Here is a 20,403-nt window from a genome sequence, read left to right on the forward strand (position 1 = left end):
CGCTGAGAGAGCTCGGAAACCTTCGCCACCATTACCTGGACGGCCTTCCGCATGTCCTCGATGGTTTGATCCTGATGATCCATGCGAGCCAGAGATCGCTGGAGAAACTCCTCCAACGCGGAGATCGGCTGGCCACCTGCTGCTTCCATGTTGGCCAGATTCTTCTGTAATGACTTGTAAAAGACAGAAGCAAACGCAGGTGTAAAAATGAAACAATGTTTATTAAATATAAACAAAGAGAGAGTATTCAAAGTCAAATGCGGAAGTAATCCAGTCCGGTGTTGTTGTTGGTAATGGTGACGATGACTACGGTGGAAGTTGGTGTTTTGAGTGCGACGTTGGTGGAGTGGTGAGCAGTGGTGAAATCCAGACTGACACGGAACATCCACACGAAGACGACGACGACAATACACATCCAACTGAAACACGTAATCCAAAGCACAGGGAACAACCAAGCAACACGGAGACTGAGCAAACAATAGAATCTGGCAGGGAACAGAAAGTCAGGTGAGTCTTTATGGAGATGATGTAATGATGAACAGCTGGAGCGAGACAATCAACACACAGGTGAAGGGGATCGCTCTAATGAGCACATGGCAGGGTAAGTGAACAACACACACACACAAACATGACACGGAGGAAAACAATGGATTTTCCTACCGTGACATTTAGGGCATAGGCCATTTTAAGCGAATTGGGATGTAGGCTAGAGTTGGCCGATGGGACAGAGACCTCCAAGTCTGGCTGCAATAATGCCTCAATAAAAATATAACATAAGGAAAGTAATTTAATTATTTTTAGTAGAAGCAATAACAACATCACTTTACTTTTCAATTATGGTAACCCTAAAATCTCATTATGGCATTGTCGTCAATGGAAAGGTGGTAAAGCTGAATGGTCAGACAGCTCCAAGTCAGGCTTCAATAATGCCTGAATAAAAATATAATACATAGAAATATAAACTTAATATAGAATTAATATTTTTAGTTGGAGGAATAACAACTTAATTCATCTTCAAGCATGGTAACCCCAAAAATCTTATTGAAAACTTACCTGTGTTACATGAGAAACACAAAAGATAAAACATCACCTCCATCTCAAATAGAGAAAGGTCAATAAAAGATCAATATAGATGTATATATATATATAGGTGTATATTTATTGAATTGGTGAATGTATATTTAATATGTATATTAAATATATATTAAACTGCAATAACTAAACTATGAAAACACTGGACTAAAATATACAATTACTTTTAGTCATGTAGGCTTTTATATAACTTTTATTACCTAAATGTGCCATTTAGGTCAACTTCCTAATTGCAAAAACCTTTCTCACTTTCTCTTCCTCATGATTGGTTAACACAAAGAAATGATCGTAGAATTTTCACAATAAAGATGGATGAGCCCTGCCTATCTACTCCAGCCCACAAACCTGCAAAAACACACAGACACACGAACACACACAAAGCGGAAGTCTTTCTCTCAGTGTCTTCCCCTCCCATCTGAGGACAACCGTACCTCTCAGTGTGACAGAACCGCCAAGGTAACTATTTCTTTTATTGATTTCAATCTCATAAATGATGCATGCTTCTATTAATCTGATAATGTGGATAAATCTGTCATTAGTATGCATTAGGAGACAATATTGTGACAGGTGCAATGCAACACATTATACATGAATGCATTTATCTCTCTTACACACACACAGAGATGTCTGTTGAAGCTGACAAGGATGAGGAGGGGGATTCTGGGCCAGGAGTTGTAATCTTAGAGACCAACCGCTTTGGGTTCATTGTAGGTAATGGAGAGACTGACAGGTTAGTGATGGTGTCCGTTATCACAATTTTAAGTTGAAGTTACTTTCACCGTTTGTTTGACTTTAGTACCAGCATCATTGAGCGATAAGAGTCAAAAAATCTTCTTGAGGCGTGTATCATACCCCATTATGTGCTGTCTTAATAAGTCATACGATAATGTTGTTCCTGTTGAATTCGACTGTTACCTTCTGCACCTCTGATTCTCGTTTTCTCCATCTCAACATCCTGTTGCGTTACCATAGCGATATGTGGCCTGTCAGAATGTGGTTTCCTGTTTTCTTTGCCTCTTATGACACCCATGCTCTGCAGTCATATGGAGACTTATTTAAGAAAAGTAGGTTAGGAAGTAGGGTAGAGGTGTTTGAATATCTACCCTGTCGTTCTCACATTGCATCGCTTGAAAATATTATTCTCACAGACTGAACACGTACTTTAACATTGCACTACCTTTCACAATTGACAGCTAGTAAACTATAACATAAAGGTGATCACAATTTGAATTTTATTATATTAAAGAGATGGCATTGGTGATTTTACACTGCAGTGATGCATTGCTGTTGCTTATGTGTGTTGTTGACAGTGATGCTCCTTGTCCTGAGTTAGTGAGACATCGAGAGACAAAGTGGCTCGGCCTCATTAAACAATGGGAGCAAGTGATGGAGAAAAAGAACAACAAGGTGCGTGCTTATGTGTTTATGAGGGGCTGTTTTAAACGTATATGCAAAATAGCACGGTCAGATCTATCATGATATTAGCTATGCATCAATGCAATGATAAAATAAGCAGTTATGTTGCAACAGCGATGCTGTTTTACGTGTAAGGTTTGCATAATTTGTATTCAGATCTTACATATCGTCACTGTCATTCCGAAACCTTGTATCTCCATATTTTGTAAATTTTATATAACTCATTATTATTGGTCACTCTTTATGTTTGTCAGTGGGTTTTGGAAATATTTCATCATTAAAAAGTATTAAAAGTGCTTGTCAACTTAGACAACACAATGTGTAATCATTAAAAAATACAGTGTTTATTCTGTTACTTGAAAAATAGTAAATTTGGACATACAAGCTTTCGGAAGGACAGCGACGATATTTGGATACTTTGAATATTTAATGTAATGACATAAATTTATTTGTGACTTAAATGTCCAAATGCCTTTTTCGGCGACTACAGAAACAATCACTGATGTACAGTAGTGGCCAAAAGTGGAAATTTCTGCAATATTTGTTTTGATCTAAATGTCCCTCAGTTTAGATTAAACCATTAAAATATGAAGTGTATGGTACGAAATGGATAAAACACTAAACTTTTACCCCCGTTTTCACAGACAAGGCTTAAAGCTGGTCATAGACTAAAACACATGTTTGAGTAAGAAATTATTGATGACGAATTATTAAAAAAGAATGCACACCCAAGGTGGTAATGCACCGTGGTATAAATAAAAAATAGATCTTGAAAATATGCCAGTGCGATTGATTTACACATCAGTAACGTTTTTTTCTTAGGCATGTTTATAAAAGATGCTTAAACAACTTAACCCTGTCTGTGAAACCGGGCCTTGCGGTATTAATTAAACAAAATAATTTGGCAAACTACAGCATATTAGGGAATCTGTGATTTATTCAAATATACAAAAACATAGAAATAAACTCACAGGTACAGAAAATAAAGCATACATTGACTACAATTTTAAAGGGGACATTTCACAAGACTTTTTTAAGATGTAAAATAAATCTTTGATGTCCCCAGAGTACACATATGAAGTTTTAGCTCAAAATATCACATAGATAATTTATTTTTTTATTTTTTGGTTTTTGGTTGTGTCCTTTAAAATGCAAATGAGCTGATCTCTGCACTAAATGGCAGTGGTGTGGTTGTATAGTGCAGATTAAGGGGCGGTATTATACCCTTCTGACATCACAAGGGGAGCCAAATTTTAATTACCTATTTTTTCACATGCTTGCAGAGAATGGTTTACTAAAACTAAATTACTGGGTTGTTTTGTTTCACATTTTCTAGGTTGATAGAACCACTGGAGACCCAATTTTAGCACTTAAACATGAAAAAAGTCAGATTTTTATGATATGTCCCCTTTAACGGTTGCTTGTTGATCAGCTTTTATGGAACATCATTTCCTGGGCTATGTCTTTATAAACTTGTGTGTATTTTCTTGCCAAGCCTTCAGTTTATACTTCAAACACCTTAAATTACAATTAAATTAAGAGCAAAGATTTCCATTGCTCACAGTTGGACATTACTTTTGGCCACTACTATGGTGTCTTATTTAAAAACATATGAGATATAATGTAAAGTAATTAGCCAATCTTCATTATAAATACATGCTTATTACAAGTTACTTAAATAAAAAATGGATGTGAAACATTAATTTAAAGTAAAATTATATTATTATGCAAGAAGAAGACGCCACAGAGTAATGTGAGAAATAATAAATTTTAAGGATGTGGTAATGATTATTTTATGCTATTTTGAATATATGAAAAAAATATATGTGGCCCAGTCTGTGAAAAAACAGCTTTTTTGCATAAAATCATCCTACATAAGGACTTAAAAAACATTCAGTAAAAATATAACCTTGATAACTTTAATATTGAACTAGATAGAAAAGTTTGTTGACAAACTTTATGTTGGCTTGACAAAGCCTGGCCTGAACGTTAAAAACGGTTTGACAGAAGTTTAGTTTAGTAGGCTATCTGGCTGTTAGTATGTTTAAGTATGAAGCTAGCCTGATTTAGCATGAAGCTAGCATGATTAGCCTGAAGCTAGCATGAAGCTAACATGATTAGCATGAAGTTAGCATCAAGTTAGCATGATTAGCATGAAGCTAGCATGATGCTAACATGAAATAGCATGAAGCTAGCATGATGCTAACATGAATTAGCATGAAGCTAACATGAATAGCATGAAGCAAGCATCAAGTTAGCATGATTAGCATGAAGCTAGCATGATGCTAACAAGAATTAGCATGAAGTTAGCATGATGCTAACATGAATTAGCATGAAGCTAGCATGATGCTAACATGAATTAACATGAAGATAGCATGATGCTAACATGAATTAGCATGAATCTAGCATGATGCTAACATGAATTAGCATGAAGCTAGCATGATGTTAACATGAATTAACATGAAGCTAGCATGATGTTAACATGAAGCTAGCATGATGCTAACATGAAGCTAGCATGATGCTAACAAGAATTAGCATGAAGCTAGCATTATGCTAACATGAATTAGCATGAAGCTAGCATGATGCTAACATGAATTAGCATGAAGTTAGCATGAAGCTAGCATGATGCTTACATGAATTAGCATGAAGCTAGCATGATGCTAACAGGAATTAGCATGAAGCTTGCATGATGCTAACACGAATTAGCATGAAGCTAGCATGATGCTAACATGAATTAGCATGAAGTTAGCATGATGTTAACATGAATTAGCATTAAGCTAGCATGATGCTAACATGAATTAGCATGATGCTAACATGAATTAGCATGAAGCTAACATGATGCTAATATGAATAAGCATGAAGCTAGCATGATTCTTAAATGAATTAGCATGAAGTTAGCATAATGCTAACATGAATTAGCATGAAGCTAGCATGATGTTAACATGAATTAGCATGAAGCTAGCATGATGCTAATATGAATAAGCATGAAGCTAGCATGATGCTAAAATGAATTAGCATGAAGTTAGCATAATGCTAACATGAATTAACATGAAGCTAGCATGATGTTAACATGAATTAGCATGAAGCTAGCATGATATATTATGAAATTAGCATAAAGCTAGCATGAAACTAGCATGAAGCTAGTATGACTTAGCATGAAGCTAGCATAAGGTGTACATGACCAAAAGACCCAACCCCCATGTCTCTATGATGTTCGGATCCAGAGATATAAGGCTTTGTTTATTATGTTGCTAGGGTGCTCATATTTGGTTACTAGGGGCGTAGCTTAATACCTCAATAAGAATCCTTAGAGACTGATTGGATGCCTTAGTAAAATGAGCCTACCCCCATGTCTCTGTGACACTGTGCTGCAAAGATATTCATCTGGGTATTTTATAATGGCAGTCTATGGAAGATGTTGCTAGGGTGCCCAAAAATGGTTGCTATGGGCGTGGCTTAATAGCTATGGGACGATCCTGAAAGACTGATTGGATGCCTGAGTAAAATGAGCCCACCCCCATGTCTCTATGACACTGTAAAGCGAATATATTCCATCTGGAACGTTTTTATTCCCTTATATGGGCATGTTTCCTGCCCCATTATAAGTCAATGGGGAATTTTGGGGGCCTCTTACACCCCAGGGGTACAACTTACACCCCATTGTGAGGTATGTTCTCACAGTGCCTGCCAGCCTCTTCAAATGTGGTAACCCACAAGTTTCTACAAATTTCTCGCTCGCAGCTATGACCCGTCAAAGTTTGTCGCAATGTTAAGTAAATGGGACTTTTCGGAAGTTGTATGTCCCGTTTTAGGAATTCTGTAAGTCGGATCCCGTCAAAAAGATATAGCACACTTCTTCCGACCAGTTAGAATGTCCGTGGAAAATTTCGTGGATGTAGCTTGAAAGCTGTCGGACGAGTTAGCCGCAGAAATTTTAGTCTCAGAAGAAGAATAATAATAATAAGTTTAAATACAATATCAGTATGTTGGCTTTGTCAAAGCCAACATAATAACTAAGATGTCAAAGTCTGAAATCAAACTCTGATGCTCCAAATCACATACTTAGATTATGAGACTTTAGCCTGGATTTCACAGACAGGGTCACAATGATTTGGGTAGCACCACATTAAAGCACAAGAGTGTGAGCCTTCTGTATTTGTCTCAGGTCAAAGGTCAATGTCAGAAGGGCATTCCAGCATCCGTCAGGGCTAAGTGCTGGCCACTGCTCTGTGGTGCTATGGACAGAAAGAAACAAAATGAAAAGCTCTATGAAGTAAGTAAACAGCAATAGACAGCTATTTGTTCTTACATAACATGTCTACAGTATATTGTGTCCTCTCTGTGTTAGGGTCTGATTGAAGCTCCAGATCATCAGGGATGGACAGATATCATCAAAAGAGACACAGACAGACAGTTCCCCTTCCATGAGATGTTCCAGTCCAAAGATGGCCATGGGTAGTCAAGATCATCTTACTCTTTTAGATTCGGTTTTAGCTTTCTCTCCTCTATATTTAACTTTATTAAAGGGATAGTTCACTTTAAAAGGAAAATTCTGTCATCATTTACTCATCCTCATGTTGTTCTAAACGTGTATGAATTTCTTTTTTCTGATGAACACAAAAGAATTTTGATAAATGACACACAGCAGATTGTAACCAATGACTTCCATAGTAGGAAAAACAAATATTTTGGAAGTATTGTGTAAAAATATTTTAATAAATTATGGTAAGCACACAGTTGACGGTACCCATTAAATTCCATCATATTTTTTTATTCCAATGGAAGTCAATGGTCACTATCTGATGTGTGTTTACCATCATTTCTCAAAATATCTTCTGTGTTCATCAGAAAAAAGAAATTCATACAGGTTTAGAACAACATGAGGAAGAGTAAATGTAACACGGTCTCACACCCATGGCGTCAATATTTGACGACACTTGACCATGCGTCAATATGTTGACGCGGAGGGTATACCTTTCGCGTCAAACTGGGGACTTCAATACTATTAGGTACGCGAAATTAAACAGTTGTCGCCTGGCATTGGGGTTAGGGAAAGGTTTGGGTAGGGATGTCATTATGTAAATCTAACCCTAAACCGACGCGAAAATAGTAGAAAATGGTAAGAAAATAGGAAAAATAATGCAACGGACTTAATAGTATTGAAGTCCCCAGTTCGTCAAAAAATGACGCGAAAGGTATACCCTCCGCGTCAACATGTTGACGCATGGTCAAGTGTCGTCAAGTATTGAAGCCATGGGGTGAGACTGGGTTGGTAAATGATGACAGAATTTTCATTTTAAAGTGAACTATAGCTTTAAGATTGACATGAAAATACATATCTGAACACCATGTGCATTATATTTCATTAATCCCTTAGTCATAAAAACATGTTTTTGTCTTTCTGGTTTGTTATTGGTGAGCAGTCAAAAGGATTTGCTGCAGGTTTTGAAAGCGTACACGCAGTATAAACCAGACGAGGGCTACTGTCAGGCACAAGGACCTGTGGCAGCTGTGTTGCTCATGAATATGCCTGCTGAGGTACAGTACTCGTATTGTCATTTTAATAAACGCTCAATGAAGTTAGTAATGTGCAGACATCTTGAGCAGAACCAATATGTACATTTGATTTAACTCCTCAGGCAAAGGTGTATTTTTTAACCTCCTAAGACCCAAGCTTTGGTTTGTCTTTTTTTCAGATTTCTTCCAGCTATTTTGGGTTTAGGAAGAACCAATAAATATAATAACCAAATATTTTTATTATAACATGAAGCAGTGTAATCGTCCATGTTTGTGTACAACAGGTTCCAGTTACACAGAAGTATTAAGGTTAAAAAAAAGTGCAGGTCTTAGGAGGTTTAATAGGATCTGTCCCAGAGACAATAAGGACCATTTGGTGGTATATCCAATATTCAAACAGAATATTCACAAACTGTACTGAGTATACATACTGCTAATTTGTCTAACTATGGACATTTTCTTATTTTAGGAGGCATTTTGGTGTTTGGCACAGATTAGTGAGCATTACCTTCCTGGCTACTACAGCCCTCTGCTGGTACGGCATATTCACTTTAACCTAACAAGGACACCATCAAATCATAAATATTTATACATAACACCTTGTTTGTCTTTCTTTTTAGGAAGGTGTTTTATTCGATGCTGCTGTTCTCTCAAATGTGTTAAAAAAACTGTGTCCAGCTGCACATAAACACTTACAGAATCAGGGGGTGGAGCCTCTCATGTTTGCCACTGATTGGCTGATGTGCTTGTACAGCCGCCACTTGCCTTTCAATACTCTGCTCCGAGTCTGGGATCTCTTCTTCTGCTATGGTTTGTTTTTAATTTTATATACCTGCAATGCTTAGATTTTTTGGTCCCGGATGCATCATGCAAAAGTTACGTGCAAGATATTAATGCAGAAATGTATTAATTTATCCTGCAACTGATGTGCACATGAACATCGTGGCCCACCTTTATGCTTCTTCCAAGCTTCGGTCTTATTCAGCAAAATTTTTAAACATGTCCACCATGCTGATAAGTAGGACTGTAGCTGAGCAAATCTTGTGTGTTGCAGGTGTGCGTGTGTTATTTCAAGTGGCCGTGGTGCTGGTGCGGCGATGCCTTGGAGAAGGACGACATCGAAAAGAATGTGATGGACAGATGGAAACCCTGGAGCGTCTGCGTGGTGTTAAACAGCGTGTCCAAAATGATCAGACTGACGCATTCATTCATGAGGTAGTATTACTGCATTTACATGGCTACATTTAATAAGCAACAAAATGCAGTTGTCGGTCCGGTTTCAAAGTCCTAAATAGAGTTCATACACACACCTCGGAGCTATTAAAATGAATGAACTGGAACTGTTTTCCATCAGAACCTGATCACATCTTTTGCACCATAAACTCACATATAAATAAAAAAATTAAAGCAAATATTGTTTTCACACTTGAGTGCTTTTTAAGGGGGTATTCACACGTGTCTTGTTTGGTTTGATTTAATCGAATTTAAAGGGACATTCCACTTTTGTTTGAAAATATGCTAATTTTCCAGCTCCCCTAAAGTAAAACATTTGATTCTTACCGTTTTGGAATCCATTCAGCTGACCTCCGGGTCTGGCGCTAGCACTTTTAGCATATCTTAGCATAATCCATTGAATCTGATTAGACCATTAGCATCAAGCTAAAAAAAAGTTTCGAAATTTTTCCTATTTAAAACTTGACTCTTCTGTAGTGACATCGTGTCAGACAGACGGAAAATTAAAAGTTGCGATTTTCTAGGCAGGTATGGCTAGGAGCTATACTCTCATTCTGGTGTAATAATCCAGGACTTTGCTGATGTAACATGGCTGCAGCAGGGACAATGATATTACACACTGCCCGAAAATAGTCCCCTGCTATTGAAAGTAACCAGGGGGACTATTTTCGGGCAGTGCGTAATATCACTACGCCTGCTGCAGTCATGTTACATCAACAAAGTCCTTGATTATTACGCCAGAATGAGAGTATAGTTCCTAGCCATATCTGCCTAGAAAATCGCGGGCTTTAATTTTCCGTCGGTCTTAGTACACGATGTAACTACAGAAGAGTCAAGTTTTAAATAGGAAAAATATCGAAACTCTTTAGTTATATTTTTTGCACGATGCTAATGGTCTAATCAGATTCAATGAATTATGCTAAGCTATGCTAAATGTGCTAGCGCCAGACCCAGAGATCAGCTGAATGGATTCCAAAACGGTAAGAATCAAATGTTTAACTCTTGGGAGCTAGAAAATTAGCATGTTTTTTGAAGAAGTGGAATGTCCCTTTAAGTTCGTTATCCCCCTTGGTGCGGACCAATACCATTATTCATAACTATTTTATAAGGTGGCTAATTCGTACAAATCTCATTCGTACGTTTTGGTACGATCTGTTTGCCCAAATAACATTGGGTTAGGGCTTCATGTGCTATATTTGTTTCATGGGTGGGGCTTCACTATTGCTTTTTCCCTAATAATCGTACATACAGTCAGTTTCTACACTAACCACTCCTTTACACCTTCAGGTATGTTCTGTGGCACTGTCCTCGGCAGACCTGCTAAAACAAACTGAGAAAGAGATGGAGAAATGGAAGAAAGAAAGACCAGGATCGACCTTTGACCCTCGAGGCCGCTGTCACGGATACCGCATGGCATGGGAAAGAGTGCAGAACAAACAGAAGGAAAACGAAAAGAAAGAAAAACAAAAAGGCAGCCTGACTCTTCCTCTGATGCGTTCACACTCATCTCTTTCTCCACATATTCTGCGAAAGAAGTTCAGAAAGAGAGGAAGCAGAAGTGACGCTGAGGAATGGGACGGAGGAGGGAGAAAAGTCTCACAAAGCATGATGGAAGAGAGCGATGGTGAAGAGATAAGGAGGAGAAGTGTGTGCGGTGTCGCTGGAGAGCAAAGGGCCAAGCAGGACAGACTAGCGGAATTCAACACAAACAAACAGAAAGACCATAGCACTCATGTAAACATCACATTTGAGGGGGACGTTTTCGAGGAAGGCCATGAAGAAACAGCGTGCATGTCACATGTGCAAAGTGTGACAGAGAGAGACTCTAGACAGGGGGATGCGCACAAAGATAATCATCAAGAAAATATAGAGAGATCATTAAACCAACAAAAGTATAATTCACCAGCAGGACAAGAGAAATGTGATTCAGAAAGAACTGGTGGGGAGGAGAGCAAAGAGACACATCATCATGAACAGAATGTAGAAAGACAGACATGTAAAGATGATCAGCTATCAGAAAGTGAGACATGTCAGGATGAAACAAGATCAGAAAGTGGGACCTGTCAAGAAAGACACAAATCAGAAAGTGAGACATTTCAAAATGAATCAAGATCAGAAAGTGAGACATTTAAAGATGAAACTAAATCTGAAAGTGAGACATGTCAAGATGGACAGAAAGTAGAAAGTGAGACATCTCAAGAAAGACAGAAATTAGAAAGTGAGACATCTGAAGAAAGACAGAAATCAGAAAGTGACACATGTCAAGATGGACAAAAATCTGAAAGTGAGACATGTCAAGATGGACAGAAATTAGAAAGTGAGACATCTGAAGAGAAACTGAAATTGGAAAGTGAGACATCATGTCAAGATGAAACGAGATCAGAAAGTGAGACATGTCAAGATGGACAGAAATCAGAAAGTGAGACATGTCAAGATGGACAGAATGTAGAAAGTGAGACATGTCAAGATGGACAAAAATCAGAAAGTGAGACATGTCAAGATGGACAGAATGTAGAAAGTGAGACATCTGAAGAAAGACAGAAATCAGAAAGTGAGACATGTCAAGATGGACAGAATGTAGAAAGTGAGACATGTCAAGATGGACAGAATGTAGAAAGTGAGACATCTGAAGAGAAACTGAAATTAGAAAGTGAGACATGTCAAGACGAAACAAGATCAGAAAGTGAGACATGTCAAGATGAAACGAGATCAGAAAGTGAGACATCTGAAGAGAGACAGAAATCAGAAAGTGAGAGATCTGAAGAGAGACAGAAATCAGAAAGTGAGAGATCTGAAGAGAGACAGAAATCAGAAAGTGAGACATGTCAAGATGAAACGAGATCAGAAAGTGAGACATCTGAAGAGAGACAGAAATCAGAAAGTGAGGCTAATCAAAAAGACGAACAGAACATAGAAGAGCAAGGAGACCAAGATAAACAGAATGTGGAAATTCAGATCATTTCAGGACCATATGATCCACAGGAAGAACACCTACAGACCAACTCTGGTAAACAGGAAGAGGAAATGCAGTCAGAGAGCAACTCTCAGAGAGGTGAAATACAAACTGGGGGCTGTAAACGGAACAAAAATGAGATAGATGCTTTGCAAAAAGTCATAACAGCCGAAGACAACCATAAAGATGAGGAAATCATACAAACCCAGGAAACCCCCCTAGTGACAGAAGAACAAACACACGTTGACCAAGAACACTTGAGGTTTCATTTGCACGGAGGCCAACACGAAGAAAACATACAATCAGAAAGACGAGAAGAACACAAGGAGACTGGTGCTCAGCAAGACGTGTTCAGTGATGTAGGGATTAAAGAAGATGATGATAAAGAAAGTGAGAAAAATAGAGAAACAAGTCATGGTGAGGATCATAAAGCTGACAAAATGATGCAAACATCTGAAGCAATGCTAACATCATCCACTGATCCTGAATCAGAAGGTGAGAGTCAATTTCATCCAGATGGATCGGTCACTCATCCTGTACAGCCCAGTGACACGGATCACAATGATCTTGATATTATTGTTACGTCCAGCGAGTCAGAACACACTCAAATGGATACCAAAGAAGCAGAAATCACATTGGGTGCTACCAGAGGTGACAACATCCCCAATTCTCAGGGGGAGGATGAAACAGCACCATCTATAAACTCTGGAGATGGTGATATGGATATAGCAGATGTAGCCACAAAAAATAATGAAGCAAGCAAACCATCTACTAAAGAATCAAGCCACCTTGAAAACAAGGGAGAGGACGATTCTTGTTTTCCCGAAAACCCAGAAAGCAATAAACCCACTGGATCTCAACTTGAAAACCCAGGAGACAAGGAGCAACCTAAAGATGAGACTAGCAACAATGTGCACGTTACAACAAAATCGGGTCATCCTGAGAGCAACGCAGTGAATTCTGTTGATGGATCTGGCAACCCAGATGATTCAGCTGGATCTGGCAACCCAGATGATTCAGCTGGATCTGGCAACCATCGTAACAGCGCAGGTGCAAAACGACCCAACAGTCAGGAGTCAGAGCCCCCCTCTTCAATGACACCTTCCAAAACCCCAAACATCCCACCAGCTCAACTCTGTTTGCGCAGAACTTCCAGCTCACGGGTGTGCTATCCCACAATCCTCTCTGAGGACACCTTTAAAGTGCCAAAAGAGATGAGCACTGATCACACACACACTGCAAAGGAGACAAACGCATCCAAGTCAGACGGGTCACCTCCACCCACATGTCAGCCTGAAATAAACAACTCATCCAAGCCAGAAAACACACACGAGACACACGCTCAGACTAAATCCGACTCGGAGACAAAAACGAGTGCTCCCAAACGCCTGGGTCTTTTCCGCCGCCTTCGAGGGGACGCCAATAAAACCCCAGTCCCAAAAATCCTCATTCAAGACTTTAGCGAGAAAGAGGAGCGTATGACCTCGAAAGAAAGGAGACGGCGCAAGAGAGAGAAGGAGAGAATAGAAAAGGAAGAGAAAGAGAGAAAGAAACGAGAGAAAGAAATGGAAAAGGACAAAGAAAGAGAAAGGAAAAAGCCTCAGACGAGAGGGAAGAGTTTCCAGGTGCTCAGCAAGAAGTGTCCCGATAATGAAGTGACCGCCCGGAGCGGTGACGACTCTCAGATGCATCGCTCCAGGAGAAATTCTGCTCCTTTCTCAGATAGTTATTTTTAAATAACAAGAGACAATTAAATATCAGTGTCCAGCAGTGGGACTGTTGGGTTTTAATGAGAAATCGGTGCAATGATTTAACATGGCTTGTTATTTTCACTGCTTTGGTTTAAAACCATTATTATTTTAATAGAAAAATAAAAACAGGAAGACTTCAATGTTTTTAACAGTCGTTGGTTATGGGAGTTTCCACATCACTCAGTTCAAAGTTGATTCTGTGTTATTATGATTCTGTCTTCATTATGAATCTTCATTATCACTGTCACTTGCAAGCACTTCCTGGGTCTGTATCGTCTGATTGGTCAGCTGAGAGGAAGTGGGCAAAACTGAACCGAAAAAAAGTGAACAAAACTGGAAAAAAAAAGGAGAAAACAATCAGAGAAAATAATGACTACTGTATTACACTCATATCTGCAGGTTATTTCATATTTTAATATATATATATTATTATCTTAAACTTGATTGTTATACTTTTTTGTTGGGGGGTCTATCTGTAAGTGCCTCTTCCTCTTCTTCCTCATCTTCACTGACTGGATGTTTTCTGTTATTGGTGGTGTGTGGTGGGGATGAGGGTACGTGTGATGGTCCTGGTAGTTCACTGGTCTCCATGGCAATTAGAAACGAGTCCATATCATCGCACATGAAGTCGTCTGTCGTTTGCTCTGCTTCCAGACTGAATGAAACAACATTACTTAATATATAAGCCAATATAACCTTAACGTATATGGGAGGTTTCCCTGACAGGGTTTATCCTAGTCCCAGAATAAAAAGATGCCTTAATTTAAAAACAACTGGCACTGACATACACTCACCTAAAGGATTATAGGGTACACCAAACTAATACTGTGTTTGACCCCCTTTCGCCTTCAAAACTGCCTTAATTCTACGTGGCATTGATTCAACAAGGTGCTGAAAGCATTCTTTAGAAATGTTGGCCCATATTGATAGGATAGCATCTTGCAGTTGATGCAGATTTGTGGGATGCACATCCAGGACACGAAGCTCCCGTTCCACCACATCCCAAAGATGCTCTATTGGATTGAGATCTGGTGACTGTGGGGGCCATTTTAGTACAGAGGATGGGTACATGGTGGTCATAAAGGGATGAACATGGTCAGAAACAAAGCTCAGGTAGGCCGTGGCATTTAAACGATGCCCAATTGGCACTAAGGGGCCTAAAGTGTGCCAAGAAAACATCCCCCACACCATTACACCACCAGCACCAGCCTGCACAGTGTTAACAAGGCATGATGGATCCATATTCTCATTCTGTTTGTAACGGCAAATTCTGACTCTACCATCTGAATGTCTCAACAGAAATTGAGACTCATCAGACCAGGCAACATTTTTCCAGTCTTTAACTGTCCAATTTTGGTGAGCTTGTGCAAATTGTAGCCTATTTTCCCTATTTTTAGTGGAGATGAGTGGTACCCGGTGGGGTCTTCTGTTGTTGTAGCCCATCCGCCTCAAGGTTGTGCATGTTGTGGCTTCACAAATGCTTTGCTGCATACCTCGGTTGTAATACTTCATACTTCAGTCAAAATTGCTCTTCTATCAGCTTGAATCAGTCGGGCCATTCTCCTCTGACTTCTAGCATCAACAAGGCATTTTCACCCACAAAACTGCCAAATACTGGATGTTTTTCCCTTTTCACACCATTCTTTGTAAACCCTAGAAATGGTTGTGCGTGAAAATCCCAGTAACTGAGGAGATTGTCACGCTCAATGTCATGCTCAAAACTGTTTAAATCACATTTCTTTCCAATTCTGACATTCAGTTTGGGTTCAGGAGATTGTCTTGACCAGGACCACACCCCTAAATGCATTGAAGCAACTGCCATGTGATTGGTTGATTAGATAATTGCATTAATTGAACAGGTGTTCCTAATAATCCTTTAGGGGAGTGAATTTTAACATATATCAGATAGATTGTTTTGTCTCAAGATGTACATCAGTATTGTTTTTTGTAAGATATGTTTGTAAAAACTACTTAAATGTCGAAATATATCTAAGGCCTAGTCCTGGATTAATCTAAACCCTGTCCGGGAAACCGTCCCAAAAACTCTGAATTTCATATTTCACATCCTTACGTCTTTTTGTTTGTGTTGACGTGGTTCTTTTGATGCGAGTCCTCCGACAGTGTAGCGAGAACAAAGTTAGCCTCCAAAACACTGTCTGTCACACTCAGGATAATTGGACTTCAATACAGTCACAAACAAAAGTTAAGAAAGGCTATTTTTACAACAATACAAATTAACCTGGACTAGTTTACAAACATATAAACTCACCTGCCTGGCTCGCCAAAATACATAGAGATTGGAAGCCCAGACGATTCAGCAAACACAAGCAAACCCTGATGAAAAACAGAGAGAAATAACAGACAGACTTGAAGTATTGCAATGTATCGTCATATGATCTTACAGTTCCACTTACTTATTTAACAGGTGCTTTTATCCAAAGCATCTTACAAACAAGAGACCATTATTATTTTGTCTATATATCTTAATATGTTAAAGTGACCCATTATTAGATGTACAACAGCTTTTTCAAGCCAGTAATAGAAAGATTTTTTTCTTTCAGCCAAATGTAGTCAGTTACATTAAATAATTTCCTGGCTCTTCTCAGCTTTATAATGGCATTGTATAGTGGATTTAAAGCTCTAAAAAGTGCATCCATCGATCACAAATTAATCCATACAGTTATTAAAGGATTATTCCACTTTCATAAATTTTTTTGAATAATTTACTCACCCCAATGTCATCCAAGGTTTAGTATCCTTCTTTGTTTAGTCAAGAAAAAAAAAGTTTTTTTGGCAGGGTTCCCACACCTTAGTTAACTTCAAATTCAAAGACCTTTCAAGGACTTTCCAGGTCCAATACCCTCAAATTCAAGGGATAAATGTGCGGACCCATTTCAAGTGAGAGCAAGGTTACATCGTGTTACCTTTTAAGATACATTGTTACAGTTCCCTTTCGAGGGAACTCGTGCTGCGTATATCAAATTCAACCAATGGTGATGCTTATGAAATATTGCCAAAGACGGCGTTACAGGGACGCAGAAAGTATGGCAAGGGAGACGCAGCTTCTCGTTCCCTTCTCAGGGAACAACAGTTACATACGTAACCCGAAATGTTTTCATGTGTCAAACACAACTATGCAAAAAAGCATTTTGGTATGAATCAACATTCGCATACAGAAGATATAAGCATTTAAAGCGAACAGTTTAGCATGTGTGCTTAAAAAGTCGAGAATTTTATGATATTATCCTACACTACACAAGGAATAATATGGATTTTTTTCCAGAAAACTTCTTGCATAAAATAGATTCAAGGACTTTCAATGACCTGAATCTATGTATGTATATTTTCAAAAACCTCCCAGGGCCTTGAAACCCCCCTCCAGATTCACAAACTTTCAAAGATTTCAAGGACCCGTGGGAACCCTGTTTGAGGAAAACATTCCAGAATTTTTTTTCCATATAGTGGACTTAGTAAACTGTTGAGGTCCACTAGTTTCAATGAGCTTCAAAGGGCTCTAAACGATTTTAACCGAGGCATAAGGGGCAAAACGGTCATCATTTTCACCCAAAAATAAAAATAAATACTTTTCAGCACAACTTCTTGTCTTGCACAAGCTTTGTGATGCGTCAGTGTGACCTTATTTATTACGTAATCACGTGGAAAGGTCACACACGACGTATGCGAAACTACCACTGCAGTGTTTACAAGTGTGGAGAAAGATGACCTTTCCGATGTTGTTGTATGTGGAATGATACTAATTAATGTCTATGTGTAAGTTTATTGTTTAAATGGTCCACAAGTGTGTGTTTAGCATATGCAACCGCAACCTTTTGACTTGATTATGTTACGTAATATGTAAGCTCACACTGTCGCGGCACACTTTGACATGGAAATAAAGAAACATGTGGTATTTGGTGATCATTGGTAAATGTAGATTCAATAGTAAGGAATATAAATGTGTCCAAGAAATATTTTCTAATCCTCCGCAACAATTTTCAATCATTGTTTAAGCCCTCAAGGAACTAACATTTTCAAAAAAAAAAAATGTTGAAAGGGACATAATTGACTGTGAGACTCAAGATGGCTACCAGATAAGCAGTTCTTATTTTTTCTCTCCAGATATAAGTTGAAATTTTGTTTGTCATAGTACCTAGACAACTTTTTAGTTCTCATTACCGAAACATGAGTTTGTAAGCGCATATATTTAATGTAATATCATGTTGCGGTAATGACAATCTTTGATAATTATCATCTAAAAATGTAAATAATTAGGATATATTTTTTAAATCCTCTGAAAATAATGGTTATAGTAAGTTCCGACCTTAATCTTTCTTATATGTGCAAAAAATTGGCTCCAAGGTCTTTTTAAAAATTCTGATGCTGGACACCTTCTAAGTCTGGATATTTTGCTAAAATGATGATCGTTTTGCTAGATAATAACCTTATGCCTCGGTTGGGATTGAAGTTGTAAACACTGTAAACTCTTGAGGTCCACTATATGGTGAAAAATCTTGAAAACTTAATTTCTTCTCAACATAAAATCTTGGTTGACATGGGGGTGAGTAAATGATTAGGATTTTTTTATGAAAGTAGAGTAATCCTTTAAACGTCTTGTGATGTGTGTGTACATGCGTGCACTCACTCTGAGCTCTTTAAGACAGAATGTGATACTGGTTTGGGTGTTTACAGTGAATTGATCAAACTCCTCCGAGCTCAAACACAGTTCTGTCATCATTGCTCGAGAATCTGAAAAAAAAATAAAGATAATACTTAAGCGTTGTATTTGATCTAAGATAAGCATGTGACTTGATTTGTTTGGCGTGTAACAGCAGAATGAAGTGAACGCTGATACCTGCATCATCCTCTACGTGATTTCTGAGCCACACGCGATCATTGGACACTGACAGACTCACCTCTTCCAGAGATGGAGGGAAATGTAAAACTGTGTCCACCATTAACCTAAAATAGGTTAGAATAGAAAGGAAATAAATGCAAACTCAGAGAGTTAAAGCAGATGTTGAAGTGCATTAATGATGAATAAAACCTGGGTTGAGCTTGTAGCACATTGGTACAGTTCTCTTTGTCAAACACAGCCTGCAAACTTTCACAGTCTTGAAAGGATAAATTGTGCGTTTTTAGGAGCCCTGTAACACACAAAAAAAAGATTAGTTAACCATACTTTAAAATCTAATTTTATTTGACAAACTCTGAATGCACACAAAAATAAGGTTATGGTTTAGATTAATTTTTTTCAAACTAAAACTCAGATGTTTTATTGAATGTTTACCATGTTTACAGTGCAAAGTTATGGTCAAACGACTTTTCTCATTGTTCAACTGAATACGGCATTTCTCTACCGATCGCTCCAGAGACGACAGGGACTTGAAGACAGACTGCACGCTCTGAAGAATAACCATTAAAAAGAAAAGATGTAGTTATGCATCCTCTTATAGTAAGTGCACAGTAAATACAAAAGAGAACAATGGGTTGATGTTTCTTTTGTTACGAACTTATAATCATTAAGGTGACATGCATTCATTCATCTGTGACGTCAAACAGGGATGGCAGGGGAAATGAATGAGATGTGAAGAACAGGTACATGATGGTCACCTTGATGGGCATCTTGCAGCGGAAGCTCTGATCTGATGAAGTCTGATACCTCTGGAAGAAGAGAGGAGAAAGCAGGAAACAGGCAAACGCTGACCGGGAAGAGTTGACTGACCGCAAGGCCAACTATAAGACACAACATCTATGAAAATAAGACAGTGTTATTATTCATTTTTTATTCAAATCTCATGCAGACACACATAAGTTACCCCATCCTCCACCGGCTCCAGATACAGCTCCTCTCCAATCCTCGACAGGGAATGAATGGCCTTTGCTAAAACTAAATAAAGCATGCGTCACTTTTACTGCATTAATATATAAGAAACAAGAAGTTACGTTAACATTTATGCATTTGTCAGACGCTGTGAATTCCGGAAATACATTTTATCAGTATTTTATGTGCAGTACGCTGTTGCGTCGCGTTTCGAACAACGCGCGTTGAGTTTCTAACCGGCGCGTCAAGCTTCAAATACATTAAAATATTAATAACGTACATCTCGTAAACGTTTCATTACCTTTCACGTTTCCTCCGGTTGCAACGCAATCCATTATATCCGTCCCTAATACTTCAAATGAAGTGTAACCTACGCTTCGATATGCTGTGTTAAATTAAGGAACCGGCCACATTATGTTATTGTTTAATTTTTACTCGCACAAAAAATTGTTTTTGAGGTACTTTTAGCAAGCGCTTTTTATACGACACGCATTATACAGTCAAAGGTAAACATCTCAAACACGAATAACTCAAAAAGAGAAGTGTTTACTGCGAGCTCGACATGTGGCGCGTATTTTTGCTCTAGCCAATCAGCGCAAAGCATCTGACAGACAACAACC

General features: G+C 38.5%; 2 protein-coding genes across 2 annotated transcripts; one reads left to right on the forward strand and one right to left on the reverse strand.

Annotated features, from left to right (window-relative positions):
- The first annotated feature begins 1,435 nt into the window (after nucleotides 1-1,435).
- Nucleotides 1,436-14,136, forward strand: tbc1d10c (TBC1 domain family, member 10C). Its single transcript, XM_055178275.2, has 10 exons — nucleotides 1,436-1,548; nucleotides 1,716-1,822; nucleotides 2,403-2,499; nucleotides 6,674-6,781; nucleotides 6,857-6,963; nucleotides 7,932-8,046; nucleotides 8,495-8,560; nucleotides 8,646-8,835; nucleotides 9,080-9,240; nucleotides 10,546-14,136. Exons 2-10 carry the CDS (start codon nucleotides 1,716-1,718, stop codon nucleotides 13,945-13,947), a joined length of 4,353 nt encoding a protein of 1,450 aa, XP_055034250.2. The 5' UTR covers nucleotides 1,436-1,548; the 3' UTR covers nucleotides 13,948-14,136.
- Nucleotides 13,967-20,315, reverse strand: rad9a (RAD9 checkpoint clamp component A). The gene is made up of 11 exons (XM_055178278.2): nucleotides 20,085-20,315; nucleotides 19,779-19,849; nucleotides 19,573-19,695; nucleotides 19,250-19,364; nucleotides 19,007-19,106; nucleotides 18,815-18,921; nucleotides 18,605-18,708; nucleotides 16,232-16,296; nucleotides 16,034-16,141; nucleotides 14,416-14,617; nucleotides 13,967-14,295 (listed from the first exon to the last, which is right to left on the reverse strand). The coding sequence occupies exons 1-11, from the start codon at nucleotides 20,116-20,118 to the stop codon at nucleotides 14,185-14,187; spliced, it is 1,140 nt and encodes a 379-aa protein (XP_055034253.2). The 5' UTR covers nucleotides 20,119-20,315; the 3' UTR covers nucleotides 13,967-14,184.
- Nucleotides 20,316-20,403: the final 88 nt, after the last annotated feature.

Source organism: Misgurnus anguillicaudatus, chromosome 16, assembly GCF_027580225.2.
Source record: "Misgurnus anguillicaudatus chromosome 16, ASM2758022v2, whole genome shotgun sequence".
Classification (NCBI taxonomy): Eukaryota; Metazoa; Chordata; class Actinopteri; order Cypriniformes; family Cobitidae; genus Misgurnus; species Misgurnus anguillicaudatus.